General features: G+C 48.6%; 1 protein-coding gene across 1 annotated transcript in view; it reads left to right on the top strand.

Moving 5' to 3' along the window:
• The window catches only part of robo2 (roundabout, axon guidance receptor, homolog 2 (Drosophila)), a 384,455-nt gene that overhangs the window by 297,508 nt on the left and 74,447 nt on the right, over positions 1 to 12,500 (top strand). The window contains exons 4-6 of the mRNA XM_048265276.1: positions 8,322 to 8,479; positions 8,810 to 8,930; positions 9,958 to 10,096. Coding sequence (XP_048121233.1) covers positions 8,322 to 8,479; positions 8,810 to 8,930; positions 9,958 to 10,096 — 418 coding nt within the window. The remainder of the gene's footprint in view (positions 1 to 8,321; positions 8,480 to 8,809; positions 8,931 to 9,957; positions 10,097 to 12,500) is intronic.

Consider the following 12,500-nt stretch of genomic DNA (forward strand, 5'->3'; position numbering starts at 1 on the left):
ACATCTTCTCCCCACACCTTGTCTCTCTCCTCCCTAAATGCCTTCTGCTCCTACATCTCCCTGGTGCAGCCTGACCACCACAGTCCAGTAGTTTGGTTACGATGCCGTGCCCCAGGTTGGGAGGAGGAGGATGAGGGGGCTAATGAGAACGAGATTCATTTCAGCTGCTCTCCACTCCTCCACTCCTCTCCTCTCCTCTCCTCCACTCCTCTCCGCTCCCCCACTGTGTGCTGGGCCCTGTGATGCAGAGCGACACTCCGAGTCCCAGGCTTCCCCCTGCCAGAGAAACCACACGGACGGGCACACGGAAGGGCCAAAAAGGGCCAGCGGCGGCTAAATTTAACATCCCCGAACCGCACGGGAGGAGGGATGGAGGAGGACGGAGGGAGGGATAAAAAAATAGAGGAGAGAGAGAGAGAGAAATAAAATGTGGCCCTGCCTTGGTTGCCCTGAGCTGCCTCCTGTTTTCAGAGGCTTCCCCTGGTGGGAGGCGAACCACACTGCGCTCCACTTTTTGACAAACTAATTAGAGGGAAATACGGAAAGAGGGAGAGAGAGAGAGAGAGGGAGGGAGAAGAAAAGAGAGAGAAAGAGGGAGTAGTTTGGTGAAAATGAGGAAACGAGGGGGAACTCCTGAGAAGAAGAAGATGAAGAAGAAGAAGGAGGAGGAGGGGGGGGTAGCTGGATCAGTGCAGGTCTTCCCTTTCTCCTGCCGCATGAAAACACCCACTGCGCTCGACACACATCATGCTCTTCCACAGAGCAGAATCTCATCCCTCTCCTCTGGAAAATCTCTTTGATTCCTCAAGTCAGCAGAGAAAGATGAATACCAAGAGCATGAGAGAGAGAGAGAGAGAAGAGAGAGAGAACAAGAGAGGAGAGAGAAGAGAGAGAGGGAAGAGCAAGCAGGTATGGTTCCCTTTGATCAGGAGGTGGTGTTTTATTCAGCTCCTTCCCCACTGCAGCAGTGCTGCTCGCCGGGGTTCAAATCCTTCATTAGGCTTTCCCACTCCGCTCCACTCGCTGTGGACGCCTTCGCTCTGATTCAGTGGCTGCCGCGCTAAGCCTTGTTTGAAGCGCCTTCTGCCTCACACATGGCCTAGCCTACACACACACATACACACACACACACACACACACATACAGAGAGAGAGAGAGGGAGAGAGAGAGGGAAAGTGCATAAGAGAGGGAAAGAGAGGAGAAGAGAGAACCACTTAGCTCTAGGAGAGCACAGAATACAGGCTGTGGGCACGCACTGCTAACTGCTTCGTGACTCACCGTACTCTGCTCCTGTTAGCTCCCATGAAAAAAGTGATTCGCTGGGGCATGTTGTCATGGCACTTACAGTACCTTCATGCCATCTTGGCGCTCTATACAGGCAGTGGAGACAGACTTCCTGGCTGGCTCCTTGATAAGCTGAACTGATAGCACTGCCTGAGAGCCTGGAGAGATGTCATTGTTTATTTAGCAACGTTAGTATCTAGTGGCATGATTAGAGTTGTGCTAGAGTTGTGCTACCTTTGTTCATCAGAAATCTTCTCGACAGAGTAGATGGTAAGAAGTGCACCAGTGTCGGTGTGCACTTCTTACATTTTACTTTTTTTTTTTAACACAGATGTTTTGTTTGCTTCTAGCTGTAGCACACCCTATTACCATCAGCCACTTACTGCAAAATGTCCAGTACTCACACTGTAACAAAAGATCCCACCCTCTCAAGACTCAAAGTGTTTGGAGACAAGTGTTTGTTTGTGGCTGTGTGGGTCTCTGTGTGTGTGTGTGTGTGTGTGTGTGTGTGTGTGTGTTTGGCTCGGACAGAGTTCTTCCATCCTCCTCTGGCCCCCTCCCTCATCCGAATGCCCATGTGGTGGTCGGCTTTGCCTCCTGCCCGTGTTATCAGTGAGCTCCCAGTGCTGCCGCCGCTTTGTGCCTTGCTGCAAGCCCATGCCAGTGGCACTGGCGCCAGCTTGCCAGTCCAGAGCTGGCACACTATTCACACACACCCTGACTAAAGGCACAGGCTCTGAAGACACAATGTCAAAAACCTATGCCCACAGCCCCCTCACACACACACACACACACACACACACATAAAAAAAATCTTTTTAAGACGTATCTCTTAATTGTGGCATTTACTAATTGCGGAGCGTCTTCTCAGAAAAAACACAATGCTTCCGTGATTTATTATGCAAATCGATTCCCTTTTTTGTCACAATTACGCGATTAGAAAGCTGTCTTTCTTTTTCCACTCGGTCTCTTTTCTTCTCCTTGTTCTTGTCCCATCTTTTTCTTTCCTTTTCAGCATATTATAGTAATGAAGCCATTACTTAGCCGAGGGAATTTTAATGAGTTTTTAACTAACATTTTAATGAGCTATACATTACCATAAAGTACGGATTAGGCTAAATTGAATTTGGGGGGAAGAGTGTATGTGTGTTTGTGTGTGTGTGTGTGTATGTGTGTGTGTGTGTGTGTGTGTGTGTGTGTGTGTGTGTGTGTGTGTGTGTGTGTGTGTTTGTGCGTGCATGCGTGCGTGTATGTTGGGAAGTCGTGGTGTCTTTGAGGAGAAGGGTTCATTAAGAATTAATTATATTGTTTCACAAACGGTCGCAGAGCACATTTTCCAGGGCATGGTGTCCGGTTAGATCTCCTGATGTGCCTGGTTCATTGTCATTAGCAGGGTGGCCAACGGGGGGCTCCTATGTAAATGGGTGTGACTGTGTGTGTAGTGTGTGTGGATATAAGGGCTTTATCATTGTCATGTTGGCCAACAGAGGAGAGTTTTTAAAGGGGGGAATCATTAGCTATCATTAGGGCCTGCCTTTGAAAAAATGAGCTTTGATGCAGAACCACTAGTGACATTAGTATTTGTTTTAGTGCAGTGCATAATAAATGGGTTATGAAAACACAACCCCCCACCTCCACTGGCCTTTTTTTCATCTTTTTCATTTACTTTACAATCCCTTTATTTGTTCTTCAGTTGTATTTTCTTTTTATCCATCCTTAACCCTTTCTAACCAATCCCAGCCTGTGAAAGGGTGTGTTCCTCCTCACTCGGTCTCACTGTGCGGTGCCCCACACACACACACACACACACACACACACACACACACACACACACACACACTATGCTCTCTGCCGCTCCCGGTATCTCTATCGGTGTTACCCGTGGCCATGACATCTTTGTATCTGTCTCCTGCCTCATGCCTCCCATCAGAGCGCGGATGGAGGGCAGAGGAGATGCCATCAGTGTCTCCATGCTGAGTGCAGAGATGAGGGGGATAGCCATGCATATCAGCTGCAGGTTGTGGTGGTGGTGGTGGAGGAGGAGCAGAGGAAGAGAGAGAGAGGGAGGGAGGGAGAGAATGATATGGGGGAGAAAAATAGAGATAGAGAAAGAAAAAATTTAGAGCAAGAAACAGAAGTAAAAAGAGATGGAATGGGGAAGGAGGAGAGGAGAGATGGAGAAAGAGAGAGAGGGAAAGATTCAGTGAGAGATGGAGAGAGACAAGGAGAGAGGGAGAGGGAGAGAGCACGTAGCGTTCCCTGTCCGCTGAGATGAAGCCCTGAGGCAGGAGCAGGTCATATTTGTGCAGCTGCTTCTCACTTCCAGCCCATGACCTCAGCCGAGGGGGAGTCTGTGTGTCTCTGTGTCTGTCTGTGTGCGTGTTTGTGTGTGCGCGTGTGTAGGCGGACATAAATTTGTGTGTGTGTGTGTGTGTGTGTGTGTGTGTATTTGTATGTATGTGTGCTTGTGGGTGGAAGGAGTTGCTGCAGTTAACTGTTAGCCTCACGCAGGCAGTGGCAGGGGCTGTTTATGGCCGGTCGGTGGGGTTTCCTAATGAAAGGAAGCTGATACCTGTGCCCAAACAAATGGATTCTCTCTCTCTCTCTCTCTCCCTCCCTCCATCTCTCTCTCTCTCTCTCTCTCTCCCTCCCTCCCTCCCTCCCTCTCTATCTCTTTCCCTCCCTCCCTCTCTCTCTCCCTCTCTCTATCTCTCCGTCTCCCCCTGACTTCAATCTGTAATATGCCCCATTTCCGCATTATGGCCCTGCTGCCCCCAAGCCCACGCCCTGGCCGCTCAGAGCTGCTGAGTGCACACATAAATTCTGATTCTTTCTCCCCCCTAAAATGACAGATATTCCCCACCTCGCGCCATGTATGCATTAAGCCAGATTGGAGATTGGGAAATGGTTTGCTTGTAATAACTCTTTTGTTAGCATGAAAAAAAAAAACCCCTGACCTGGGCCACTCGAATGAAATGCTATCATAGCTCGGAGCTTGTTCCTGAAATGCGATCATATTTATAAAACACACAAACGTGCAAACACACACATACACACAAACTCCTGCTCTCTCTCTCTCTCTCTCTCTCTCTCTCTCTTTCTGTCTCAGACACACACACACACACACACACATACACACACGGTTGTTTTAATCAGATCCGGAGGCGTTGAGTGTTTTGTGCTGCCTGGGTTTGGTGTGGATGCTCTGTTTTAGCTCGGGGGCCCTGGCAGCTCTTGTAATTCCGTGGTGTTTTTCCTGCTCTGACCCCCGGTGCTAATGTATGCAGGGGGGCACCAGGTCACCCCCGAAACACTTGATGGGGAAAAATAAAATTACAAATAAATAAACATCCAGAAAAACGTTCGCATTAGTGATTCAGCTAGATGCCCCGCAGGTTACAGGAAACATTGAGTGTGTATTTTGTGTGTGTGTGTGTGTGTGTGTGTGTGTGTGTGTGTGTGTGTGTGTGTGTGTGTTTTGTGTGTGCGCTCAAGAGTTTTTCTGCGAGAGTATAAATGCCAAGCACTAATATTACTTTGTTTGTGGAATAATTTTAGCCTGCCTAGCATAATGAGAAACATCTCAACACTTTTATTTAGTTCTTTGTTTTTTGGGGGAGGGGGGGGGGGGGGTGGAAAGGTGGTGAGGGGGCTTTTGGATTAAAAATAAATCTGCTTTCCTTCACTGGAAATAATTAGCACAATACACCTCCCCAAGACTCATCTGGAGTGATTGGGGAGTGTATGTAGAGGTATGTGATGATGCTGCAGGTGAGGGCCCAACCTCCCCAAGCCCTAGTTCCCTTAGACGCTCCTCACCCTCAACACCTGGTCTGATCACAGACAGGTGCATTGCTAATGGCCCCTGGCACCAGCGCTGCTTTGTCAGTGTAAAACACAGTGTGCTACACAGTGGTGGGAGTGTTCTTCTCTCTCGGTAGGATCTCTCTCTCTCTCTCCCTCTCTCTCTTTCCCTCTCTCTCTTTCTCTCTCTCTTCATCTTTCTAGTCGTTTTCCTGGGACCTCGTTTCACATCTTTTGCATGTCTCATCCTGACTCACCCCCTGTTCCACCCCACTACAACCAGCCCCCCCAAACCCCCACCTCCTGCTTCACCTTCACTTCCACCACCAGCCCCCTCCACAGCTTAAAGTTTAAACTTTAAACTTTGACTCTGCGCCAGAATGGCAAAGCTGCCAATTTACTGAGCCCAATAACCCAGCCACCCAACCCTCCTCCTCCTCTTTCTCCTCCTCTTCCTCCCCCTCCCCCTCCCCCTCCCCCTCCTCACACCCCCCACCTGACTGTTTCCCTATCGACTTTCACCATCTTAAATGCACATGGAAAAACGAAGGAAGGAGGGGATGCATCCTGGGGTGGAGGAATATTTTGCAGATCCGTGTGTGTGTGTGTGTGTGTGTGCATGTGTGTGTTTACCCTGCAGCGTGATTGACAGATGTAGCGAGGGCTGGCAGAATGAGGCAGAAATGTATAAAAATATCAATATTAATGAGAGAGGTGGAGAAGGACCCCCATGCCTGCCCAGAGGCATGATGGACTCTCTCTCTCTCTCTCTCTTCCTCTTTCTCTCTCTCTCTCTCTCTTCCTCTCTCTCTCTATTTTCCTCTCTGTTTAGTTATTTATTTCTTTTTGGAGGCGGCGGAGCCGTACGTTTTGGAGGGGATAAAAATGCAATTACCTGATGTCTGTTTGGTGATATGCGCCTCTGTATGCCTTCAGGGCCTAGAGCCAGAGCAGAGCAGCGCCTTTAAATCCTGCTCTTAGGAGGGCCTGCTGGGTTAGAAACACACACACACACACACACACACACACACACACACACACACACACAGACATACACATACATACACACACACACACACACACACACACACACGCACACACACACACACACACACACACACACACACACACACACATGCACACACACACACACACACACACACACACGCACACACACACACACACACACACACACACACACACACACACATACACACTTATACATGCCCACACTCATGCACACTCACACAAATGCAGGCACATACAAAAACAGCGTAAACTAATGCATACACACACATAGATAGTGTACCTAGTCAGGAGCAATCAAAATAAAAATCGTAAAATAAAGTCGTCACTAGTAGGTGCTTGCTCTAATCATACATCTTAAGTATCCATGGGCTGCTTAAAGTATCATGCCCCACAAAAAACAAGGAACAAATTAGTCCCCACCTTAGCCTGAAGCACTAAGAGACTGTTGCAGTCTTCGCTGTTTGTTCTGTAGCGTATCTGTCACCTGTGATTGCCTGCTTATTTTTGGAAGTGCAGTCGCCCTGTATGATGCCTATTCCCGTTCATCAGCAGGATTACATTACTCACCTGATACACCTGATGTCATCTAATGACAGGTTGATTATTCTCTTACTCTAAGACAACTCCAGGGCAACTTTGAAACAAATGATCAAAACAGCATATCAACAGAACAGGAGACAGGAATCCACATGTTCATTTCGAGAGCCTATTGCTCATCAGTGTGTGTGTGTGTGTGCGCGCGCGCTTGCATGTGTCCACCCAGACAGCCTATTGAATTGAAGGAGTTCAGTTCATTCTTTAACATCATCTATTGTATTTGCTACTGGCTCTCCAATGGCAGTTACTGGGAGGATGGAAATGTACTCCCCCCTTCTCAGAATTCAGTTACTCCTCACAATGGCAGATGTGTTTGCATTGTCCCTCGTCCCGAACCTGAATTCCCATGGTTCCCAACAACAACTCTTCCATCATCTCGCAGCATTCCCGGGATAATTGCTTCGGAAGCTTTTCCGGCGACTTCTTCCCTCGCCACAGTATTTTTCCTCCTAATCAAAGCAAAAGGGGCGACCCAGCCATCCACCCATCCATCCGTGGCGGCGTTAGGGAAAGCCGCGGTGGTGCACTGGGACCTGTTATCCTGCTGCGATCACCCCCACCTCCCCCTCCCCCCATCTCTCCTCCGCGCCTTGTGGGGATTTGCATTGGAGCCCACCGGTGTTGCCCTTAATTTAGTGCTCTTCAAACAGCCCTTTCTTCCTGCTCTCATACAGCAGGGGGGCACGGAGCAACCCCCCCAACCCCCACACACTCTCTCTGGTAAAACAGCTTCTGAGTTTCCCTGGGACAAGCTAAAGTGTGGGTGTGTGCTCTCTAGAGACTTCACTCCGCTTTCAAAGAGGTGGCGTAGAGGCATTGCACTTCACATTAAACACATATGGAATAGAACCATTACACCCGTAGATGTAACAGAGGTCAAGACATCCCAATGTATAGCTTAGCTCTCCGAGTATAGTGGTGGATGTTGAGGTTGGTGAGTGTTTGAAATGGCTAATGAGATGACCCTGAACAGGTGTCTCTGTGTGTTTTAGTCCACACTCCATTAGTCTGGATGGCAGGGGGTCTCTCTAATGAAAGAGTTACCTGAGGGTGATTGGATCTTACTTTGTGCTGGATACGCAGACCACCCACCTACGTACATATGTGCATGCTGATGTGTGTGTGTCTGTGTGTGTGTGTGTGTGTGTGTGTGTGTGTGTGTGTGTGTGTGTGTGTGTGTGTGTGTGTGTGTCTCTATGTGTCTGTGTGTGTGTCTGTGTGTGTGCGAGTGTGTGTGTTTGTGCGAGTGTGTGCGGGGGTGTTGAGCCTCCGCTTGACTGACAGAAGGCTTGAGGGCATTCTGCCTCAGTTTGTTCTCCTGTCTCCGTGGGGGAACGCCATTAACTCCAATTAGATCTCACTTGTTCCGGCCCAGCGAAACGAAAACCTTATCCAGCCAGATAAGGTGCCGATGCAGAATAGCGGCTACACAGCCAGGTACCCGTTCTCACTTTACAAATGAGACAGCGGGGTATGTCAGGTGTGTTTTTCGAAAGCCACACATGTGACAGCAAGCTCAAAGAACTACTCCCCTCTCTCTCTGTGTGTTACAGTGGTGCCACTGAGATCTAACATGGCCGCCGCCTCTGTGTGTCTTTTTTTTGCAGTACTGCGGGATGACTTCAGGCAGAACCCCACGGACGTGGTAGTGGCGGCGGGAGAACCGGCCATCCTGGAGTGTGTCCCGCCCCGTGGTCACCCAGAGCCCACCATCTACTGGAAGAAGGACAAAGTGCGCATCGATGAGAAGGATGACCGGATTAAGGTCAATGTTCATTCATTACACTTTTATTTCTTTTCTGTGGGTTATACTGATAAAAGCAATAGCAAAAATGTCCATGGATAATTAACTTTGTTTCCATATACAGTATAATATAAAGTATATAATAATATATTTGTTTCCATATATAATATATATATATATATATACTGTACTCACATTCTATAGTCTATACATACTCTATAGTCCCTCTACAGATCTATGGATTGCACATGCTAATTTATTCAGATATTTTTCAGATATTTCTGTGTATTTAGTGTTTCATGGATAATAATTTGCTGTTGGCTCTATCCATCATTTTACCTCATTCCACAGATTCGAGGAGGGAAGCTGATGATCTCCAACACCCGTAAGAATGACGCTGGCATGTACGTGTGCGTGGGCACCAACATGGTGGGCGAAAGGGACAGCGAGACGGCCCAGCTCACCGTGTTTGGTAAGCACGATCGCCCGCCACCGTGACTCACACTTAACACGAATACAGTTTCGAAAAAATTATACTATCAAACATGAACTCGCTTTTTCATGTTTACTCTTGAAAAAAAAACAAGAGGATTGAAAGCGATACGACACTCATCCAGAACACCAACAGACATCACTGGCGGCGACTGTTCTTTGTTAGTCGCACAAAGAGCCTGTGAACTCGAAATCCCTCTCTCTCTCCACCTGACACACCCAATTGTCCCAGTAAGAGAATCTGTGTCATGTCCCAGTTTCCTTTGCGTTTGCAGGAAATTAAATGGGGCTTGTGGGGACTTGTCTGGGGGCTGGTGGTGGTGGTGTGTTCACATGCGTGTGTGTGTGTGTGTGTGTGTGTGTGTGTGTGTGTGAGCTGCGCAGAGTGCTGACTGATCGCTTTCATTTCTGCGTCAGTGCTAATACCATCTGCCCCGGCAAATATGCTGATGACCCCTCTTTACCCCCTGCCTCTTGTTCTTCACAAATACACAGACACACACATTCAGAAATGCACACACACACACGCACACACACGCACACATACACATGCACACACACACACAAGTAAGCACTCACTCACTCACTCACTCACTCACTCACTCACACACAAACACACACACACACATACACATGCTGTCGAAATACACCCTGTCTCCTTCATATTTACAGTGCATCCACAGACCAACAGACTTACTGTCATTTCTACACAAATAATTGGAAATGTTCTGTGTCTCTAATACACACACACACACACACACACACACACACACACACACACACACACACACACACACACACAGAGAAACACTCATTGTCACACACACACACACACACACACACACACACACACACACACACACACACACACACACACATACACACACACACACACACACACACACACACACACACACACACACACACACACCCACACACACACACACACACACATACTCACACCCCTGCAGCATACTCACACCCCATCTGACCCTCTCTCCCCTCAGAGCGGCCCACGTTCCTGCGGCGGCCCATCAACCAGGTGATTCTGGAGGAGGAGTCGGTGGAGTTCCGCTGCCAGGTGCAGGGAGACCCGCAGCCGTCCGTCCGCTGGAGGAAGGACGACGTGGACATCCCGCGCGGGAGGTAAGCAGAGCAGGACACACACTCCTCCACACTTGTGGCCTTTCCATCACACACTCATATATTCTCCGTCCGTCCCCCACTCTCCAGTCACACTTCCAAGACGTTTTCATTCCTCTCTTAGGATTCTTCTTTTCTCCGCATTTTCTGAGCACCACCAACCAGATCTGCCATCAAAGTGAGGTGTCTATTGTGTCTGTGTGTTTGTCTGTGCACAAGGCCTGTCTTTGTGTGTGTGTGTGTGTGTGTGTGTGTGTGTGAGAGAGAGAGAGAGAGTGTTTGTGTGACTGTGTGTCTGCTAGGACCTACTCTCTCTCACACATGGCACCTGAACAACGATCGCTGTCAAAGCCTCTCCTCTCCTCTGCCACCCCCTCTCCCACCACTTCCACCACCAACTCTCCTCGCGCCTGAAGATGGCACAGAAGCAGAGCATTGCTGCCAGACCCCTCCGAGCACCTCGGCTCACCTGCCAACGCCACTGCCTCAGATGACAGCGATTAGAGCTCTCTTTTTCTCTCCCTCTCTCTCGCTCTCTCTCTTTCTCTCTCTCTTTCTCTCTCTCTTTCTCTCTCTCTCCCTCTCTCTTTCTCTCTCTCTCTCTCTCTCTCTCTCTCTCTCTCTCTCCCTCTCTTTTCTCTCTCTCTCTCCTTAAGAGGCTCTCCGCTGTCTCTTCATCACACGCGCCAGAGGCTGTCATCCTCTTCACAGAGTGCCAGGCCAATGAAACTTTCACTCCTCGCTAATTTGGAGTCAAATCAATCTTGGCTGCAGCCACTCGAGTCGCTCCCTCTGTTGTGTCAGCTCTGAGCCGGTGCCGCTAATTGGAGAGGGTGTCTGTGCAGGCAGTGTGATACGGAGGAGTCATCAGAGAGGTGTTTATATAAGGGGAGCGTAATCCCGAGATTGTTTAGCTGAAGGCTAACGGGTGGCTTTTGAACTGCTCGTATAGTTCAGGCATGGTGCACAGCTGTAGTTTACCTTAGTGCCAGAATCTGTGGATAGTCTGTGTGTGTGTGTGTGTGTGTGTGTGTGTGTGTGTGTGTGTGCATGTGCATGTGTGTGTGCGTGTGCGTGTGCGTGTGCGTGTGCGTGTGCGTGTGTACGAGTGTGTGTGAGTGGGACATATGAGAGCTAGAGACATATGCAGGTGATTCAGATGAGTTGATGACACAGCTAAAAGGCACTATGGGTAATCCCCTGCTCACTACAAAAACACTATTGATGACCTGTGCACACACTACACATCAGAGAAAAAGACAAGAGAGAGAGAGAAAGAGAGAGTGACAGAGAGAGAGAGAGAGAGAGAGAGAGAGAAAAGAGAGAGCAGAAAAGTGAGTGTGACAGACCATAAGCACAAGAAGTAAAACAAAAGAAACACTTCAAAGTTGCTTTTTTTTTACCGAGGTCTCAAGAAGTTGTTTTTTTGATATGAGACTTCTTACTCCTGATAGTGTTCCCACTGGCAGACGTAATAGGGGGAAAGTTTTATATAAACTCCCACGCGTTTCAAGTCCATCCGGCTCTGCCAGTTATTTCCCCACAGACATCGCCCGCCTGTGTTCCCCGCTTTGATACTGACCTTCTCTCTCTGTTCCTCCTCTATTATTTTTGCACTTTGCCGTGTTTGCTTAAGGGAATTGGACAGGAAACTGTGTTGCACAAGCCCCTCGTTCAGGGTTTAAAAAGTCAGACCGCTGGGTTGGAGTCTAGATAATAAGTTTGCGATCACCGCACCGCGGGGTAAGCCAGGTGAGTCACATAGTTTTTCAAGTCTCTTTCTGTCCATGCAAAAAGACAGGATGCCAGCCAGACCAGACTACATCAGTGGCTTCTAGTCGTGTCTCTGAGAGCCTACAGCTCATTCAGTAGGATTGTAATGTTATTGATTAGCTACAGTAGCCAATCCTGAACCAGGTAGAAGGAGATATATAGCTACAGTATATACCGGTATATATATAGGGAAGGTGATATATATCGGGAAGGTGATATAAAGGCACGACTTAGGTATGCTGGTTCACATACAGTCTCCAGTACTTTTGTGAGCAGTATTAAGACACTGTTTTACAGCTATAGTACACCAAAGGGCAGTGAAAGCAAGTTATCAAAGAGACGTTCCTCAGGGGATGACCAGTGCCCTGCTTGATAACCATGGACCAGCGGAACACACAGACATACACACACACACGGACTCGGCACAGTGGCTCACTGTTTGCCACAGATAGTGGGAAGGGTCAAGAGGCTCCACGGGGAGTTAGGCAATGCCAAAAAGGCTGGCAGACAGACAGCCGGACACACAGAGTGGACTGTGCCCTGTGTGCTTTGTTTGTCTGTCCGTCCCGGGCCTTTTCCCACACTCTCCCTCTCACTCGTATCTCCTCCACTCTTTTTGTTTGCGTGTGATGTC

Source organism: Alosa alosa, chromosome 15 (genome assembly GCF_017589495.1).
Source record: "Alosa alosa isolate M-15738 ecotype Scorff River chromosome 15, AALO_Geno_1.1, whole genome shotgun sequence".
Lineage (NCBI taxonomy): Eukaryota > Metazoa > Chordata > Actinopteri > Clupeiformes > Clupeidae > Alosa > Alosa alosa.